This window comes from Solanum dulcamara, chromosome 9 (assembly GCF_947179165.1).
Source record: "Solanum dulcamara chromosome 9, daSolDulc1.2, whole genome shotgun sequence".
Taxonomy (NCBI): Eukaryota; Viridiplantae; Streptophyta; class Magnoliopsida; order Solanales; family Solanaceae; genus Solanum; species Solanum dulcamara.
In genome coordinates this window covers 27,716,120-27,737,481 of record NC_077245.1, presented here as the reverse complement: position 1 = coordinate 27,737,481, position 21,362 = coordinate 27,716,120, and the positions used below count along the sequence as shown (strand labels likewise).

The following is a 21,362-nucleotide window of genomic DNA, read 5'->3' as shown; positions in this document are numbered from 1 at the left end:
AATGAAACCGATTTAAGTTCCAACAAAGTCAAGCAGATAAATAGTTACTTACACCCAGGTGTAGCAGTTAATGCTAATATCCTGACTTGGACATGAAATGCCATCAACTACAAATAATTCAAAAAAGTTAGAATTTTCACCAACCAAATATAGATAAATCAAGGAAATGAGATGGCAATTCCTGAAGAAAATAATAGTAAGAACACAACTGAAGTTAAACCTCTTTGTGTATTGATGATTGCTAATCATGCCTGTACAAGGAAATATACATACAACACACATCGAAGAGTCCTCCAACCTACTTCCTGGGCTATGCTTATCTTCTAGAAGTATTTGTGTATGTCACGCACACATTATGTTATCACCAAGTGTACTATACCCGTAGGACCATAACTTGGCAACTATGTTTTAGAGTACATCTTAAACACATAAAACAGTAACCAACATACAAGCTGATTGTAGGGTCCTAAGCTAACCAGAATTAGAATGTCTATCATACCCCCTCAAGCAGAGGTTGGGGTGTCGCACAACTCCTAGCTTGGTTTGTAATGTCTTAAACTTCACTTTGGAAAGGGGCTATCTATGCTTAACGGGAAATGGCCTGATAATCTAAGACTTCCCCTAAATGTTTCCCTTATATTTGGTGACTGGAAATTTTTTAAAAAAAAATTATCAAGGAATATACTCATTAATGTTATGAGCCTTCCAACAACTAACTAATTTTATCTTTCGAAGATGTATTACATATTCAAATTCGTTTGAACGAGAGGAGAAAAAAGAAGGGATAGAATCCAATTCTTTTAGATACTTTATCTAAGGAACTCTACCCAACTATCTTCTAGAACACTCCCGTGTACAAGAGGTATACCAAAAAAATTGAATTCTACAAACTTTGAGAAATATAGGAGAAAAATATTATTGAATTGTGCATCCACATAATTAAATTGTCATATTTATAGACACTACATTACAATACTTATCCAAGTAGGATTCGATATACTATTCCTATTTTTGTTCTTATTCTAACACTCCCCCTCAAGTTGATGCATACTAGTCATGTGTACCGACTTGTTACAAATGTAACAAATACGAGGACTGAAGAGGGACTTAGTGAAGATACCTGCAAGCTGATCACTCGACTTCACAAATTTTGTAACAATATCTCACGAGAGTATCTTTTCTCTGACAAAGTGGCATTCGATCTCAATGTGCTTAGTCCTCTTATGAAATACCGAATTTGATGCAATATTAGCGGTTGCTTGGTTATCAAACACAAGTTCCATCTGACTGATTCTCCAAATTTTAGTTCTCTGAGTAACTGTTTAATCCAAATTAGCTGACAAATTGCTATAACATTGCTCGATATTCTTCTCCTGCAATAGATCGAGCAACCATACTCTGTTTCTTACTCTTCCAGGGCACCAAATTACCTCCTACTAAAACACAATATCCGAATGTAGAACATCTTGTAACACCCCAAAAATCCTAACTCAGATAAGATCCGAAAAGCTCAAGAAAAGAAGTTAGAAATTCTGCAGAAACTGAGAACCACGAGCAGCATCTACAGACCATAGATGGAACTATGGACCGTAGATGAGGTTCATAGTTCGTATTCAGACTTAGTGAAATTTCCCTTTGACATTGTACGGACATAGTTTACGGCTCATGGAAAGAACCACAGACCTTAGATGGCGTCCATAGAAAGAGTTGAAAGACCAGTGAAAGTACCCTGAGATTTACGAGCAGACCGTACGACCCGTACAATCTTTTACTGAGTCATAGATTGAACTGTAGTTCCAAAGTACTGAAATCTTAATTGTGCCTGATTTTTACGGAACTTTTCTATGGCCCCTGAAAGCTTCTACGGACCATAGATTGGACCTGCAGATCAAAGTCCTGAAAGCCCTCCATAGTATAAATTTCACGGGAGTACAGGACGGTCAGTAGATGGGTTTATGACCCGTAAAAGGGTCCGTAAACCCAAACTTCAGAGAACCCCCCAAAATGCAGTCACTTTCTACGGATATTTTCTACGGCTAGTAGAAGTTTCTATAGACCGCAGATGGACCGTAGACAGACTTCGACAGTTATTAATGAAGGGTATTTCGATCTTTTCCCACCCTTTCAAAGCCTTAATCTCAACGTTTTGGGATACAAATTCGGTCCTTATCAATACAGTGTGACCTAATTACTCCCATAATGATTCCCAAGACTTAGAGCAAGAATTCAAGAGGAGAAAACTAGGGTTTCAAGGATCTTCTTCAAGCTTCTTCAAGAATTTAATTCTTCCAGGTATGTAAGTATAATGTCTCAATTATTGAGAAATTACTTTTCGGTGAAAAATGACCATTTTGCCCTTCTTCGTAGTGTTTCCATACTTTGTTTGTGATATGGGGATGGTTGGCACGATTTCTGATGCGATCGGGAGGGATTTTGGTGATTTGAGGCCTTGACTGGGAAGTTTCATCGATAGGGTTGACCTAGATCAACATATTGAGATTCGAGCGTCGGATGAAAATTCCATCAGTTTCAATGCGTCCGGAACGTCGTGTTTGGTCTAGTTGAGTATTGATTTGGTGCCCTAGGACCTTAGTTTTTGCTTTGGGAAAAAAAGGTAAAAGTTGTGGTTTTAGGCCTAAAAGAGGTCTGGGAGGGTAATTTCGTCATAAAGACCTTTTTTCGGAAATTCGACGATTCCATTGAGTTCGAAATTTTGAATTCAGTGTGGCAGCACATCCGATTTATTTTTATTAGACCCCGAAGGATTTTCGAGGGTCCAACCAGAAGCATTTTTGGACTCGGCAAATCTGCAGTTTCTGGTTTCTGGTGCAGCTGATATTGTTCATCGTGATCACGACCATGGGTCACGTGATCGCGATGTATTGGTCTTTGGTGCTTTGCAATCGCGATGAGGTCCTTCCATGCTTGTGCTTTGCGATCGCGTTGGTGGTCCCGCGATCCCGATGGTCTATCCCCTTATTATTCGTGATCACGAGACTTAATGACTTGTGATCGATGTTCTTTTTCACATCCCAGAACAGTAACTTCGGGAATTTCTCCCACTTTTCACATTCCACCATTTTTGCTCGATTTGAAGCTTGGAGAGGCGATTTTGAAGGGAAATTTTGGAGCGAAATAATTTGGATAGAATATTTTATCAATCTTTATCAAATTCTAGTAATTTTTCCTTCCTAAATCATTGTAAAAATTAGGGATGGCAATGGGGCAGGGCGGGTTTAGAGTTAGGCGGGGAGGGGCGGGGCGGGGTGGATGTGGGTCGGGTTGAACTAATTATTATCAAAATTAATGTGGGGCGTGGCAGGTTGCGGGTTTATGCGGTTTAAGGTATCAAATAGGAATCTAAAGAAAATTAAATCTTTGTAATTATAGAAATCAAAGATATAAACTTTTTATATTAAACCTTGACTTTAATTTTAACTACTTTTTAAAAAAAATTAAACTAGATAACTGTTAATTAGAGTTAATTAGCGATTAAGAAAATATTGTTGAAATATTAACTAGAAACAATTAATTAGTTTTGAGATGTTAATTAGAGAAAAATGGAAAAAAATTATGAATTTTATTTTTCATATTAAACTCAATTAAAAAAAACATAAAAATTTATGCAGGGCGAGTTTATCCAGGGCGGGTCTATATAGGGCTAGGCGGGTTGAAAATGAAAAAAATTGTTATTCGGGTGGGGTGGGGCGATTTAAAAAATTTGCGGGTTAAGCTCAACCCGCCCCGCACCCACCCCGCCCTGCCCCATTGCCATTCCTATGTAAAATCAAAATTTCAAATAGGTTTTTAGGGGCTTTCTTCCAAACTTCAAGTTCAAAGATTTGATGATTTCTAACTCGATTCTTGGTCAATTTTAACGGGTTTTTCAACCATTAAGTCCCCTTGATATGTAGAACATGATTTTAAGATAAAATTTCAGGATTTCCCTTTTCGATTTTGAAGCGGTTTTTGGACGATTTTGACCCCGATTCTAAAACCTAGCAATATGGGTATCATTAGACTCCTTTTGATGAACTCTTATCATTCTTGATAGTGGGTAATCGTTTTGGAGTCTTATTCGAGGGTTAACCTCCGATTAGAGCGCTCATGCGAAGTTTCGACATTCGAGATAGGTTTGGCTATCCTTCTTTGAGACTGAATTAGGTAATTAGTCACTCATATGTTATAGACTTTGGAATGGCGTTGTCGTATGATTGGGGATTGTTACTTTCATTGTGATGCCTCTATGGGGCTTTATTTATACTGTGATGCCCGTGTAAGGGCTTATTTGTGTTGTGTAGCCCGTGTGGTGGCCTTATTTGCTATCTTATTTGTTTAGAGAACATGTGATTCATAATTTATCTGTGAGAGAGGCTTGAGGAGACTATTTGACTTGTAATGTCCGCCTGAGGGGTTAAATTAGGGGTTTTGAGCATACTTGAGAACAGAAACATTTTCAAAAAGGGTGAACACTTATTTCATGTATTTCCTTGCCATTACTATCTATTGAGTGTGAATAACATGTTTAGATTGAGTTTTGAGAACTTTGAACCTTGTATTACTTGTTAAGTTGAATATTGCCTCAATGGCATATGTGTTGTGATGCATTCATTTTCATTCATTATATCATTGATCTTGGGAAGTTGAGAACTGTGAAATTCTTTTTGAGAAAGAAAATGTGGCACCTTTTTATATCCTTGACCACGAGCTAGGTGGCAAGTTGATGAAATATTGAGATTGTGATTTGATATATGGACTGCAAGTCCCCCATGGGTCCTTGTCTGAAAGCCTTAGCTCGACAGGTGTATACTATAGGTTTGTGCGACCAGTGTTGTGAAAAAGCGCTAAAGCGCTCGTTTTAAGCGTGAAGCGAAGCGAGGCGAGGCACTAGCGCTTCAATACCGTGAAGCGAAGCGAAAACAGAAAAGCGTGCGCTTTTTGGAAGAAGCGAGAAGCGCACTTCCTGTTGAAGCGAGAAAAAAGCGCGCTTATTTGTTAAAAGCGGCACTAGGGTTTATTTTAAAAAAACAAATCTGTAAACTTACAATTAATTATTCGCTGTTGTGACTTCTTCGAGACTTCATCAGTTCAAACCTCAACCAGGTTAGTTTTTCTTCTCTTCTTCTTCTCTTCTTCTCTTCTTCTCTTCTTCTCTTTCTCTTTCTCTTTCTCTTTCTATTTTTATTTCTATTCAGCTTCTGCCGCTGTGATGTTCTTCTCTTTTTCTCTTCATCACTTCTTCTCATCTTCTTTTTCTGTTTCTATCCAGCCAGCAGTGCAGTTCTGCGCAGCTGCTGGTATGTTTTGGCCCTTTTTTTTTGATTTGGGTTCTCAGTAACCTCTGTTTTGTTAAGATATGCTCTGTTTTTTTCTATCTGTAATCTGTATCATGATTTTCTTTCTCATAAATCACTTTATCATATAATATTAATTAATTTGTTGAGCTGAAAAATTTAGTTGAATTTTTTATAGTGATTTTATTACACAAAACAAGGGCTGCTTTATTACACAAAACAAGGGCTGCTTTATTACCCACTGCAGCTGCTTTATTTTTTTTTAATACTGCTGCAGCTGTTTTATTAGGCTAGTGGGCTGGTGATATGAAGTGGAGAATGGTTATTGGATGTTTAATTAACTGCATAAAGGGAATTTATCAAAAAGTAGAGCCCATAGACCACTTTCATGGCCAATTTTTGACTTAAAACACTGCTGCAGCAGGCCAGCAGCTTTATTATTTTTTAAAAAAATTTTGCTCAGCTGCTCTATTACTGTTTTATTAATTTTGCTGCCATCTGTCAACTGCTATATTATTGTTTTGACAATTTGACTTGTGTGACTGAATTATCATTCTATTTTTTTTGTAGTAAGTTGTATTTTTTTAATGGCACAAAAAAAGGATCCAGCCTGGGCATATGGAATTGCCATGGGAAGTAACACAAAAATCAAATGTGTTTTTTGTGATATGACATATAATGGCGGAATATTTCGTCACAAAAAGCATCTTATTGGTGGTTATAAAGATGTTAAAGTGTGTCCAAAGGTCCCGAATAGTGTGAAGGAAGAAATAAAGGAGTATTTTACGAAAAAAAATGAATTTAAAACTCAAATGAATCCTGAAGCATCCATGGTTAATCTTGTTGATAATGATGAAATGGATGATGAAGTTGAAGTGAATATGCCAATGGGACCTCCCTCAAAAAAGAAACCTTCAACTAGTGAAAGTGGGTCATCCACCACTAGCAATGTCAAAGGTCCTCTTAATCTCTATTTCTCGCAAAAACCAAATGAAAAGAGAAAAGGTGGACCTATTGATCTAGAGGCTTCTAGCAAGATTTTACGGGATCGTGCTGTATCTGCTTTTGCTAGATGGATGTATGATGCAGGATTGTCTTTCAATTGTGTTAACTACACCGAAAGTTTTGGTGAATTCATTGAGGCCGTAGGCCAATATGGCCCTGGAATGAAGCCCCCTACCTATCATGAGGTAAGAGTTCCTTGTTTAAAAAATGAGGTGGAAAAGACAAACAAAATTGTAGAAGATCATAAGGTTCAATGGAAAACGTATGGTTGTTCCATTATGATGGATAAATGGACAGCAAGGAATGGGAAAATGATCATCAATGTTTTGGTGAATTCTCCAAAAGGGAGTGTGTTCCTTGAATCTCATGATGCTAGTGACTCTTCTACTGATTCAAATAAGATGTTTAACTTGTTTGAGAAGACTATCTTGAAAATAGGCAAGGAAAATGTGGTACAAGTTGTGACCGATAACGCAAGTGAGAACAAAAAAGCGGGTGACATGTTGAAGGGAGTGTTCCCGCATATTTTCTGGACTCCTTGTGCTGCTCATTGTATCAACTTGATGTTTGGTGACATTTTCAAAGAGGCCCCGTATTCTACAGGTGAACTTGAATCTTGATATTTAATGTTCTTTTTTAATCTTCATGTTAGTTTTCTTACTTATTAACTATTAAATTTTTTTGAATAGTTTTTGGTAAGGCTGTTAAGATACATTCTTATATCAGTCAAAGGGCACTGTTGTTGAATATGATGAGGAGATACACAAAGCAAAGAAACTTGGTAAAACCTGCTAAGACAAGATTCGCAACAGCTTTTTTGACATTGCATAGTTTTTATATGCAAAAGAAAAATCTGAGAACCTTGTTTATGTCCAATGAATGGAATGAGAGTGTCTATGCAAAGGAAACTCTTGGGAAAGAAGTTGCGAGACACATCATCAGTCCATATTTTTGGAATGACACTGTTCAAGCACTTAGAGTTGGTGGTCCTTTAATTAATGTACTTCGTATGGTGGATGGGGAGAAAAAACCACCAATGGGCTACATTTATGAAGCCATGGATAGGGCCAAAGAAAGTATTGAAAAGGCATTCAATTATGATGACAGGAAATATATGAATGTTTTCAAAATCATTGATGCAAGGTGGACGGATCAACTTCATCAACCTTTACATGCAGCTGGACATATTTTGAACCCGGGGCTCTATTATAAAAATAATGAGATGAAGACTTTAACTGAAGAAGTGTGGTTGGGATATCATGCATGTGTTGAGAGGATGATCCTAGATAAAACTTTGCAAGACAAAATAGGGGATGAGCTTGGTGTGTACATGAAAGCTGATGGGCTACTTGGAATTGAGTCGTCCATTAGAGCTAGAACCTTAAGGTCACCAGGTGAGCATTTCAACATTTAACTATTAGAGCTTTAACTTTTAAGTTATTACATATTAACTTTTAAAATAATTCTTCTACAGTTGAATGGTGGATGCAATATGGTCATAATGTCCCAAACTTGCAACAATTTGCTATTAGAGTGCAAAGTTTAACTTGTAGCTCATCCGGTTGCGAGAGAAATTGGAGCGTGTATGAACATGTGAGAACCTATATTACGTTATTACTAAATTAAATGGTATCTGTATCTTAGTTGTCCAAAGTCCTCCCATTAATTACTTTCTACATATTTAATGCAGATTCATACAAAAAAGAGAAACAGACTTGAGTTAAAACGCCTGAATGATCTAGTGTTCATCAAATATAATAGAACATTGGTGCGTCGCTACAATGCTCGCAATACCATTGATCCAATTTTATTGGATAATATTGATGATGCAAATGAATGGTTAACTGGAGCACCCCAAAATCATGAAGATGAAGAAGTATATGAAGGAGAAGGTCTCACTTATGGTGAAGTTGCTACGGCTAGTGGTGTGGAGGAGAATATTTATGGTTTAAGGGGGAGTACTTTAAGGGGCAAGGAAAAAAGAGTAGCTACAGGTTCAAGTTCATGTTCAAAATCAAATAGAAGTAGAACTCTTGTTGATGAGTCCTCCGATGAGGAAGAAGATGAGGACCAAGTAGAAGTAGAACCCTTGTTGATGGCACTTCAAGAGTTTGAGGATCTTGTTGAAGAATAGGATTTTGCTCTCTTTGTGATTTGGTTATGCATTTGCTTTATATGTTGTTACTTATGAGGATTATTGACTATCTAGTTACTTTTTAATCTAAGTCTTTTGAGTTCTTGATTATTTATCTATGCATATTTTATATTTTATATTTTATATTTTATATTTTTATACTAAATAGCGCTTTTTCTGAAAAAAGCATGCGCTTCGCTTCACGCTTCTCGCTTCTGTGAAGCGAGCCCCCGTCGCTTTTTTCCGCTTCTCGCTTCTCAAAACACTGTGTGCGACAGCCTTGATTCCATCGTACCACCACATCATTGCATCACCATATTGCATTGCATTGCATTGTTATCTGTACTACTTGACTTATCTGATTAATTGTGATATTGAACTATCCTTTTGTGTTTACTTTAATCGCGTTGTTCTATATAAATTGGCGGCATCGATGCCGGAATGGACTTTTTTGTATGCAGGTGAAAGCGTTCCTTAGTTTATTTCATAGGTTTGATTAATTCCTTATACTCAGTAAGTCAAACCTACTGAATACATGTAGATTGTACTCACCCCTACTTTTGTGTCCCTTTTTTATGTAGATCCAAGTCAGGGTATCCCGCGTGGCAGTTGATCTCTCTAGCGGATATTGTATCATTCAGATTAGTGGTGAAATCTAGGGATCCGAATTGCCACTAATTCTATCCTTTACTTTTCAGTCTTCAGTACTATTTAGAGACTTATGATGTATTTCAGATTCAAACCTTATATTAGATGCTCTTAATACTTATGACACCAGGTTTTGGGATATCTTCCTAGTTGTCTTTCTTTTTCTTTATTTTTGTGGCCTGATTTCCTCTTTGGGAGTCTCATATGAGTTTTACTTTTAGGCTTACACATCAGGTTGAGTATTGGGATGTGTGCCATCATGACCTCGATTTTTGGGTCATAACAGTAAGGCTACTCATAGTGTTGGACTAAGTTCGTCCTCACATCCTACATCTAAATTCAATCACTAAGAGTTAATTATAGGGTTTTCACCGCAAGTTCCTAAGATTTTGAATGGTTTCTTTATTCTTGACTATTGAATTCTAATTTTATCATTTAGATTATGATTCTTCATGTATTTATGATTCTTGAATTATTGTTTATGTATTTATATATATATATATAAAATTCTTCATAGTGCGCTTCTTTTTAGTGAAGCCCGCGCTTTTAGTGCGCTTTAAGCTCCAGCGGAGCTTTAGCGCTTTTTTGTGCTTTTTGCTTTTGACAACACTGCCTAAGAGGCGACACTAAACAAATGATATTTTACTTCCTAGAGCTAGTTGATCCTCCTTTATTTGGAGGATCATACACTTGGAAGAGGGGGGAGAATCATAGCAGTGCATCCAGAATTGACGGAATCTTATACTCAGCTGACTGGGAGGACTCTTTCCTAATCAGATCATAATCCTATTCTTCTAACATGTGGAGACTAGAATTTTACAAGAAGACGTACTTCAAATTTGAAATTGGTGGCTAGAGGTAGAAGGATTCAAAGAAAAGGTCAAGGCATGGTGGTTGTCCTTCCCTAACAGCGGCAGACCAACCTTCATTCTGCCAAACAAATTAAAACTCCTTCAGAAGGAACTGATGCAGTGGAGTAGAAGTAACATGGGAGACTGGAAACAGAAAAAATAAGTGATCCTACAACAGTTAAAATCTTGGGAAGCAATACAGAAGAACAGGAGCCTCACTGATGATAAGTTAGTCCAGAAAAGTCACTTAGCTATGGAATTAGAAGAAATAGCAAAAAAGGAGGAAATTGCCTGGAGACAAAGGTCGAGAGTTCAATGGTTGAAGGATGGGGACAAGAACACCAAGTTCTTCAACAAAATGGCAAATGCTCGTAAAAGGTACAACTCCATAGATGCATTGGAAGTAGAAGGACAATCTATCACTGAAATGCCAGCAATTCAAAATTTCTACCAGAATCTATACAAGGAAACAGAAGGATGGAGACCTGGTCTCAATCTCCAAGGAATAAGAGTGATATCTATTGAAGATCTGGAATGGTTACAAAGGAGTTTTGAGGAGGAGGAAGTTTGGGAGAGCATTAAGTTTTGTGCAATTGACAAGGCTCCAGGCCCAGATGGCTTCACAATGAACTTTTTTCAGACATTTTGGAATCTGATCAAGGAGGACATCATGGGGACATTGGAATATTTTCATGAACACCATGTGTTTGAAAGGAGTCTTAATGCCACCTTTGTGTCCCTTATTCCAAAGAAGGCAGGAGTAGTAGAGTTAAGAGACTTTAGGCCTATTAGCCTGATCTCTGGGGTGTCTAAGATAATTGCCAAAGTCCTAGCAGAAAGAATGAAGAGAGTAATGGATATAAAAAGGAGACAAATTATGGATGCAGTTTTAATTGCAAATGAATGCATAGACTCAAGATCTAGAGGGGGTGTTGCTGGCCTGATGTGCAAATTGGACATCGAAAAAGCCTATGATCATGTTAATTGGGCCTATCTTCTAAACGCTCTCAAACATAGGGGTTTTGAGGACAAATGGTTGAAATGAATAGACTTCTGTATCAAAACTGTTAGGTTCTCCATATTGGTACTAGGGTTTTTTTCACTCTGAAAGGGGACTCAAACAAGGGGACCCTCTATCCCCTTTCCTGTTCATTTTAGCCATGGAAGATCTTAGTAGTATGATAAGGATAGCACTACAGAAAAACTGGTGAGGAGTTTCAACATAGGAGGAGGTGGGAGAGGGAATCTGGAGATTTGCCACTTGCTATATGCAGATGATACTGTTTTATTTTGTGAACCTAAAGTGGAACAAGTCTACTGCATTAGAGTCTTGCTAGTAGTGTTTGAAGTTGTATCTGGATTAAGAGTGAACTGGAAGAAGAGCAATATCTATCCTATAAAAGAAGTGTCTAACATTCAGACCTTTGCTAGCATTCTTGGGTGTGGTGTGGGTTCTATGCCCACAATGTACCTAGGGATGCCTTTAGGTAGGAAACACAAGGATGTGGAAATTTGGGGCAACATTCTGGAGAAAGCTGAGAAGAGGTTGACTCAATGGAAAGCACAGTATCTTTCACTAGGAGGAAGGGTCACACTAATCAATTCAGTGTTGGACTCCTCTCTCCCTACCTACGTGATGTCCCTATTTCCTATACCTGCATGTGCAATCAAGAGACTAAACAAACTGAGGAGAGACTTCCTATGGAAAGGCAACAAGGAAGAGGGGGGCTACAATCTGGTCAAATGGGAGTTGGTGCAGCAAAGTAAAAATCAAGGGGGTCTTGGTATCAGAAACTTGAGAATCCAAAATAACAGTCTGCTGATGAAATGGCTATGGAGATTTAGTGTAGAAGAATCTACTCTATGGAAGGAAGTCATATCCACAAGTTTGGCCAATCTAGTCCACGGCGCTCCAATGAGGTGAACTCCACTTATGGGATGGGGGTTTGGAGGACAATCAGATCACTATGGCCAAAACTACAGGGCACCTCCCTTATCAGGGTTGAGAATGGTACCAAGACCCTATTTTGGAAGGATATTTGGATTGGGCAAGCCTCTTTGCAGGGAGCTTTCCCTGATCTTATGATACATAGTAGTAATCCTGAAGCAACCATCTTTGAGAGCTGGTCAAACCAAGGGTGGAATCTAAATTTTAGAAGACATTTATATGACCGGGAGATAGATAGGGTGACAACTCTTTTGAGTGAAGTGGAGAATTTTCCTGACACTACTGTTCAATCTGATACGCTGAGATGGAGACATTCGGGGATGGCATTTTCTCTGTGAATAAAATGTACAAGAAAGATAACCGTGTGATGCAAGGAGAATCCTCAAACATCTGGAAAAGCATGGCTCCCACCAAGGTTAAATGTTTCACCTGGTTAGTGGTGAAGAGAACAGCCTTACACATGAGAGAAGGGGAGAGTAGTAGTGACAAGATGTTTTTTGTGCAATGAAACTGGGGAGATAAACCACCATTTTTTTTGCATTGCAAGTTCACTACACAACTGTGGAACCTGTTCCTCAGTATTACAAAGACTGAATGGATAATGCCTGAACATATTGCAGATTTGATGAGCTGCTGGATGAGAAGAAGAGGTAGCAAGAGTCCGGAAAAAATGGTGGAGGATAATACCCTCATACATATGGTGGACAGTATGGAAGGAAAGGAATGGAAGATGTTTTGAAGAAAAGATCAAGTCCATTCATGATGTGAAATGGAACTGTTTGGTGTCTTTTTTCTCTTGATGCAAAGGAAACTGTATAGAGGAAGTAGATGAGTTGATAGATTCCTTAGGTGCTCTGTAAAGCTTGAAAGTTTAACCTTACTACCTTGTAAGTTTTTGGAGGTGGCCAGCATTCCTTAATGTTGAAGAATACAATAGTACTAATTCTCAAACAAAAAACAGATGATATTTTACTTTATTATGAAAAAATCAATTTCTTTGTCCATATATTTATTATTCATGCTTATACATATTGGTCTTGGACTACACATACATATTTGTATTTTTTTTCTCCATTTGCGTTTGCACTTTGAGCTTAACGCCGCAATGGACCTTAGAGATTTTTTGCGCTTTTTGCCTTTGATAACACTGTGACAGATACGAAAAAAGAGAACGTGATGAATTTTTGGGCCCCATATTCTTGAATATCTATAGCTTTGCTTCTTGATTTGCTAGACTCTGAGTACATGGGTGTTAAAAAAACTTGGAGTAAAATGTCTTTTACATCCAATATAGAATTAGTACCGTGTTTCCTTGATTCTGATCGCACTTGAGAAATCAAATCCATGGTACTTTTGAACCTCAGACAGTACCATCTTGGTGCTATTATTCATGAATTAAACTACTGTACCTTAAAAAGTTACATAGAGGACTTTAAATTTCCTGAATTCCACTTTCTATTGAAATATCCATGCAGCTCCACATCATTGTAATAATTAATTCTGGAGTGCAGAATACCAAATTGTTGATATACTGTCCAGATTATAGAAGCTTACTATCAAAAAGGAGAGTGGGTGATCGCCTTTTTATTTCTCTCACCTCCCCAAGAATAGTTATTCTCATCCAACAACTCTAAATAGTAAATAGTCGACACAGAGAGAACATAGAGCATCTTTCCCAGTTATCTATATTTTTTTTTAGAAAGACTGATTATCAACTGAAAGGAGAAAACGATCATAAGCAGGTACCAGGTGAATTCACATAGCAAAGCAACTCATAAAGTTCCAATAGAGTGTCACGTTGAAATAAGTATGAAGCAATATTTAGAAGATTTACTTTCATCAAAACTAGGGAGCAAGTAATTTGACAGACACGTTAAGAATCATATCAAAAAGCTAGCATATAAAAAAAAGGAACAAACCTCACGAACTACTACACAATAAGAGTAATTTCCACTTGCGCGATGAGCCTCGTCGATTACCAAGCAAACTAGATGTTTCATGAAGCATATTCCTGTGATATATTTACAGATATCACTTCAGAAATGTTCAATATGGTCTGAGAAGGGAATATTAGAAAGACATGAGATTTACAATTATCTTAATCAAAAAGGAAAGATATCCAATGTGAATTCAACCTCTAGTCATGAAGTATTTCCTCAAATTAACACATTAATATGCAAGGACTCATATGATAGATGTGCTAGCAACTTTTCAGCATGACCCCATTCAGGCATTATAAAAGAATTAAAACCAAAAAGTTACACCAACAGCATTTTATTTATACTAAGAAAGCAATAAACCGAGGCTAAGTTGAATCTATTTGGGGTGTTAGCCTTTGGCTAATATGTTAAACTCTGACTGTTGGAAAACTTTCCCTTGTGTATACTATATGATATATTCCAAGACAGCACAAGAAAAGCTCCATTTTGAATCAAGAAGGGATAGCAATCGAGTTTGCCAAGAAGCATGCAGTCCCTTGGATCACCATAACAACAACAACAACAACAACAACCCAGTGAAATCCCACAACATGGGGTCTGGGGAGGGTAGAATGTACGCAGACCTTACTCCTACCAAGGTAGGACGGCTGTTTCCTGGAGACCCTCGGCTCAGTAAAAGCATAAATGCATAAAAAAAATGTTAGATAAGAATAGGAAATTAAAAGCTTTATGAGAAAAACAACAAACAAATAACGAATAGATAACAAATAAATACAAATAAATAAATACAAATAACAAATAACGATTAAATAAATAATGATAGCGTCACAGGTTCAATAGAGTAATCAAAGCATAGAAAGTAATAAATAATAACATAAATAACAGAAATCAGAATTCACAGCGCAAGAGATCGTAATGCACTACTACGCCTATGAATAGAGAAGAATAACGAGACTATGAACTAGCATTCTACCCTAATATGGGTCCTCCACACCCTCCTATCTAAGGTCATGTTCTCCGTAAGCTGTAACTGTGCCATGTCCTGTCTAATCACCTCTCCCCAATACTTTTTCGGCCTACCCCTACCTCTTCTGTAACCATCCATGGCCAGCCTCTCACACCTCCGCACTGGGGCATCTGTGTCTCTCCTCTTCACATGTCCATACCATCTCAGTCGCATTTCCCGCATCTTGTCTTCCACCGAGGCCACTCATACCTTGTCCCGAATAGCCTCATTTCTAATCCTGTCGCTCCTGGTGTGCCCACACATCCATCTCAGCATTCTCATCTCAGCAACTTTCATCTTTTGAATGTGAGAAGTCTTAACTGACCAACACTCCGCCCCATACAGCATAGCCGGTCTAACCACCACTTTGTAGAACTTGCCCTTAAGTTTTGGTGGCACATTCTTGTCACACAGCACTCCGAAAGCGAGCCTCCATTTCATCCACCCTACCCCAATACGATGTGTGACATCATCGTCAATCTCCCCGCTGCCTTGCATGATAGACCCAAGATACTTGCAACTACTTCTCTTTTGGATGGCCTGAGCACCAAGCCTAACTTCAACGCCAACCTCCTGAGGTGTCTCACTGAACTTGCACTCTAAGTACTCTGTCTTTGTCCTACTCAACTTAAACCCTTTAGACTCCAAGGTATGTCTCCAATCCTCTAGCTTAGCATTAACTCCGCGGCGAGTCTCATCGATCAGGACTATGTCATCCGCGAAAAGCATACACCATGGCACCGCATCTTGAATTTGTCGCGTCAATCCATCTATCACTAAGGCAAATAAAAAAGGACTAAGAGTTGATCCTTGATGCAACCCCATCACCACTGGAAAGTGCTCTGAGTCCCCTTCTACTGTCCTTACCCTGGTTTTGGCTCCCTCGTACATGTCCTTGATCACCCTAATGTATGCCACAGGTACACCTTTAGCCTCCAAACATGTCCATAGTATTTCTCTTGGGACTTTATCATAAGCATTTTCTAGGTCGATGAATACCATATGCAAGTCCCTCTTCCTCTCCCTATGCTGCTCCACCAGTCTCCTCATAAGATGGATGGCTTCTGTAGTTGACTCATATGATAGCCCCTAATGAATGAATTCATCTCCATGATGGAAAACCAATGACACCATAATCATGGAACATAAAAATCACAGGACGGAACTGACGATGGCCATAATGAACAGGAAAACCCATAATCAGATCCAAGTAATTCAAGCAGTTATTAAACTGTTAAAAGCACATGAAGCAAATAACAATGTTTTGGGCGTCAATTAACCTAAATGAGTTATACTCAAAATGGTTATCGTCAAGTAAACATAATTGAATGTACTACAACTTAACATCTTCAAACTTAACCATCTGATACCTCGACTACCTTATTTTTTTCCATATTTGGAGCATATTTAGATAGTATCTCAGCAGAATAATGCTATTTGTGCCGAGCAATTAACCTATTGTAATTCTTATTCAAACCTAGAATGCTTAATATAATAGTGTCCTCAAGTTTCTATTAGATACTAACATCTGATTTTTCTTTAAAAAAAAGAAAGGATAATCACAAAATTCACTTGCTAGTTAAATAGCTTCTATCTGCAGAAAGTGTAGAGTCAATATCTGAAAATACCTCCATGAACATGTCAAAAAATACATAAAATATATGGATTCAGTTTTAGACATGTTTCCAACACCTCTGATATGAGAGATTACGGTTGTTGACGCTAAAGTGAACCAATTATACAAATATAAGTGACTCTCCTCTAGCTTATGCATTGACATCCACAAATTCAAATAGCTCACCGGAAGTTAAGTTCTAATTCCTATCATGAAAGCACAAATCATGTGCAGGTTAGACCTCAAATCTCTGGAAAACACGAAAACTAAAAACACATAAAAACGTATCCACACTAGAGTGCAGAATGTCACCAGAATGTATATCCTTCTCCAGCACTTGAGGAGTAACAAAGAAAACTCGTCTCTCTTTCCATAAACTCGCTCTTCTCAAAGGATTTGTTTGACCTGTCAGATCAATTGTGCACTCCTGCAATCAGTTTAGAAACAATTGTCTCAAAATGTAAATAACAGAACATTTGCTCTTTTAGGACATTGGATTAGGAAAACAACTTTAAACTAATATAAAGAAAATGAAAACTCCCAGCTTACTTGTGGAATATCTACAAACTTATGTAATGCTTCCACCTGCTGCAGAACAAGTGGGCGTGAAGGAGCTGCAAAAACAATTTTTCCTGCCATTGGGACACCATCCAAAACAGTTAATGCAAAGGATTTAAAATATAATCTAAACTGATATATATAAACAGGACTGTCATCAGTAACTGAAGGGCTCATCAGGATTCAGCCATCTTAAGAACTCACATCTCCTTTGTTCAAAAACTCAAAAATGCATAAAATGAAGTATCCGGCCTAATATGGTTGCAGCATAATATTTCACAGTTATTAGCATAAGATGTGCACTCAATACACAAGAACTCACAACAATACCTTGAAAAATCAAACCAAAATGTAACAAGTAGATTTAGCTGCTGACAGAGTTGCATTGAAATCAAAATGATCATTGGCAAATGGCAAGAGCTTAATAGTGAAGTTTATGAATGAAAATGCTCAAGGTTTACCTATTCATATATCATGAATTTAAACTTGCTCGTCTGCAGCATGTAGCAGTGGATGTTTGGTATCTGTGGAGATTATTGCATGTGGAATTCTTAATACGTCTTTCAAAACAAATCATTTTGTTCTTTGTTATACAGGGTGCGTGATAGTTGAAATTTGTAAAAGATGTCATCAAAGTAAAGAGGATAAAGGAAGGAAAAAGCATGGAGTCCTAAATTTGCTATAGAACTGATCAAGTCACACTTGTGAAACTTCATTTGTCATCTGGATGAACAAGCTAGTGTTTGATTAGAAGGAGGAGGACTACAAACATCCGTCCCTTGAACCAGCAGAGAATCATGCATTTCTCACGAACGGGGATCTTGCGTGTCCAGGATCCCTTTAGATCTACCGGTGACTGACTTAGGGGGTTACCACTTTCCTTCTTATTGGGGGTGGAAAACGAATCGGCACCTCAATGTGATACAACCTTTTGAGTGTAGTTGGGAAATTATGTTGAGTCCATCCAAACCGTACAATGAAAAATAAGAGGAGAGCGAAGCCCCAATGACACTCTATTGACTAACCATTTCACAATTAAACCACTATTTAAACTTCCCAGTCCATTCAACATTTTACTCTTAATATAGGTAGAGGTTAATTAGGTTTAGTTTATCAGGAGGTGTAGAGTAAATTCCGATGTTCAAAGCGCCTACTTACTATTCTTGTATAGCTCAAGATTTCAGCAGATTCAGCTGAGAAAAATCTTGCTTCTCATAAACTAGCACTCCAATGTAGAGACATGATGTGAGTAGTTACTGGAAATAGTATGGTGACAAGTTCGAAAGAATAAGAAATAAGATAGTTGTAGCATTGCATTACCTTCTGGAAACCACCTGAAATAATTATACATTACAACAGCAGCAATAAATGTCTTTCCAAGTCCTGTGGGTAATGTCACTAAGGTGTTGCTAAAAAGAGCAGTGCGGATGATAGAAAATTGATAATCACGACGATTGAAATTAACTGCAAGGAAAAAGAAGTAAATGAACGTGAGTCTTCATTCCAAGAAGCTTCTACAATGCTATATCTAAAAGATAGTTATTATCCATGCAAAAGTTTCATTCAAGCTGCATAATCTATTTATTTAAGTATCATGTTAGCGCACTGAGATAGTGTGCTTAAAAATAAAAACAAAAGTCCTAAAACTACAAAAAGAAAGGAGGGGGGACACTTGGCAAAGAAAATTATAATTATTTTCCAAAAATCAACATAAAATGATTTTCACCTATTTGCACCATTGCTGTGTTATGTGTATAAAGATAACAATAAATTAACCAAGTGAAATATAACACATTGTTTTTCATCTTTTGTTCTTTCTTTTAATACTGGTGGTGTTTGACCAACAAACACGGGCCTCGACTGATTCATTTGGCAGCCTACTACACACACAAGCACAGTTATCAGGTCAACCTGCTCACTAAGGATGGAAAAGATACTGCCGAGTATTGTAGTTAAGATTCAAACATCGGATCTCCAAGTTGTACTTATAAACCTCAACCACTCAGTCATCCCCTTGGGGATACAATAAATCGGCTATATTAATTTCCTAAAAAGCCCAATCCACAACTAAGGTAACTATCACACTTGTTGGGTGTTGTATGAACAAACTCCCAGGTGAAAAGAAGCTACTTATGAGGTTTTGGATACTCTTAATGCTATGAAGCCTTTCGGGAAAACCGTGTGGGCATGGTCCAAAACGGATAATATCATACCATGTTAAGAGTATATTTGGGTTGTTTTACCCCAACAAAGGGTGTTAGAGCCAATGGTTTGGCGGAAGAGATAGCAGGTTGATGGTGTGGCGTCCGACTTATTGTCTTTATCTATCTATGGGTCGGTTTACTACCTTTACTTGTAGCTTGAAGACAACACAAAAAGAAGAAGATTGTGGACTTGGTGGTCATAAATACTCGAAGACTGTGGGTGGCACACAGTAAATCTCTAAATTAGCCCGTGAATAGTGATGGGTCATGTTGAACTTAGTTCAAGGAGGAGATTGTGGGTGTGTGAATAAAGTCCTAAATGAAAAGCAGAAAAGAAAAAGAAGTTACATTAGGTGTTGAATACTCTTAATGGTATTAGGCGTTATAGGGAAAACCATGCATGCCTCGGCCAAAGCGGACGATATAACCCCAGGGGCAGTGCACAGATTTCAGGACCACCTTAAATCAACTTCAGACGCACAATGTCTGGAATTCAGTGGGTAAATCAACTTCTGACATGTGGTGTCTGAAGTTTGGTTTGTATTTGTCAAAAGTTTAGTATGACACGCGACATTCGCATCTTTATCAAAGTCTAACTTCAGCCAATTTGAAAGCAAGCAAACTTTGAGCATTTTTGCCTAAACATAAGACACATATGCCTAAAGTTCAGGCTTCATTGCTTGAACTTACGGCACATATGTGTGAACTTATGGCGCATATGCTTGAAGTTCAGTCATTTTTGTCGGAAAAATATTTTGGCCAGAAACAACTTGATCTTCGAATTTCAACAATCCAGTTGCTAAATCTACTCCAAATGAGCTCAAACTTGAAACATAGTTCTAAATATCATAAAGAACAAATCCCAATGGAGTATTAATTTGTCAAAACAACAACAAATAGAACAAACTCATTTTGCAACAATGGTGATTTTCCTATGTTTTCAAGTTTTTCCAACAGCACCCACTTGATTTAAATTCACTTTTCAATACAAGAAACTATACTTCAGCATGTTTATTCTTATGTTTGCCAAATATCAACATGTTAAAAAAAAAATTAAAAATGGGTACAGCTTAAATGGGAGGGACCAAATAGGGCCTGTGAAATTTTTACCATCACACTATGTTAAGAGTACCTTTGGGTTATTTTAGCCCAACAAATTCTACGTTTAAGTTGACTAGGGTGCATGTTTGCATCAGGTACAAACACATTCATCTTTAATCGAAGTTCATACTATTTGGGACATGTGCATCAAGTCAAATGAAGAATCCATGAAACATAAAGTAAGAAGATCATAAATTCTCACATTTTTTACTTCTATAAAACATTAATATGTAAAAACAGATAATTTGAAGTAGAATATTGATGAAGTAGAAAAGAGAACCGGGGAAAATCCAAGTTTTTGCAGCCTCCAGATCAATCTTAACATAACTAGGCCAATAAGATTCAACTTCATTTCGGTTCTTTTCTCCAAACCCATTTCGATTTTCCTGTTCCCTACGAGATTTCTCGGCATTCTTGGTGGAATTTTGGATAAATCTATCAAGTGTGGATTGTCTAGAAGACGAAGAAGAAGCAAAAGGGTATTTGTGGGTTTCCTTAATTTGCTGATTTGAATGAGAAGTAGACGCAAAATGGGAAGAAGATGGTCTGTTGGAAATGGCTGTTGCTTCGAGAGCACCATCGATTTCTTTCACAGCTGATTCCCAATCAAACTCCTGTGCAAAATAGAGTGAGGGTTAGAAGCAGAATGCAAAAGGAAACAAAGCACAAAGACATAGAGAAGTTACATCGTCGTCGACAAGTATGTGGAGAGGTGTGGCCATTGGGGAATAGAGAATAGTGTAATGGAGAAGGAGGGAAACTTGTGAAAGCCCTTTGAATGACTAGAAACTGGAAAAATAGCGCCAGCTGATCCTTTCAACTTCTTATTATATTTTTGTATAGGTAAATTGTATATTACACACTCCATATAATATCTATCTATATATATAATAAGAAAGTCAAAAGTGTCACGTATTAACACCACAAAAATTCTTGAATTTTTATTTTAAAGAGTAAATTATTTATTATAAATTTGTATTTTGGGAAGATGTAATTGCAGTTAATTATTTAAAAATTACTGGAATTAATTTTAACTATATAATTATGGGTATCTTTTA

General features: G+C 37.5%; 2 protein-coding genes across 2 annotated transcripts in view; one reads left to right on the top strand and one right to left on the bottom strand.

The window, feature by feature from the left end:
- LOC129904484 (DEAD-box ATP-dependent RNA helicase FANCM) overlaps window positions 1–21,133 on the bottom strand; it is a 46,656-nt gene extending 25,523 nt beyond the window's left edge. Inside the window, exons 1-7 of the mRNA XM_055980051.1 lie at window positions 20,991–21,133; window positions 20,585–20,918; window positions 18,320–18,463; window positions 16,991–17,073; window positions 16,754–16,868; window positions 13,800–13,891; window positions 53–107 (exon numbers count right to left, since the gene is read on the bottom strand). Of these exons, the coding sequence (XP_055836026.1) occupies window positions 53–107; window positions 13,800–13,891; window positions 16,754–16,868; window positions 16,991–17,073; window positions 18,320–18,463; window positions 20,585–20,918; window positions 20,991–21,026 (859 nt within the window). The 5' untranslated portion in view covers window positions 21,027–21,133. The remainder of the gene's footprint in view (window positions 1–52; window positions 108–13,799; window positions 13,892–16,753; window positions 16,869–16,990; window positions 17,074–18,319; window positions 18,464–20,584; window positions 20,919–20,990) is intronic.
- Window positions 5,563–8,697, top strand: LOC129904485 (uncharacterized). Its single transcript, XM_055980052.1, has 4 exons — window positions 5,563–6,902; window positions 6,989–7,693; window positions 7,774–7,892; window positions 7,990–8,697. Exons 1-4 carry the CDS (start codon window positions 5,882–5,884, stop codon window positions 8,431–8,433), a joined length of 2,289 nt encoding a protein of 762 aa, XP_055836027.1. The 5' UTR covers window positions 5,563–5,881; the 3' UTR covers window positions 8,434–8,697.
- Window positions 21,134–21,362: the final 229 nt, after the last annotated feature.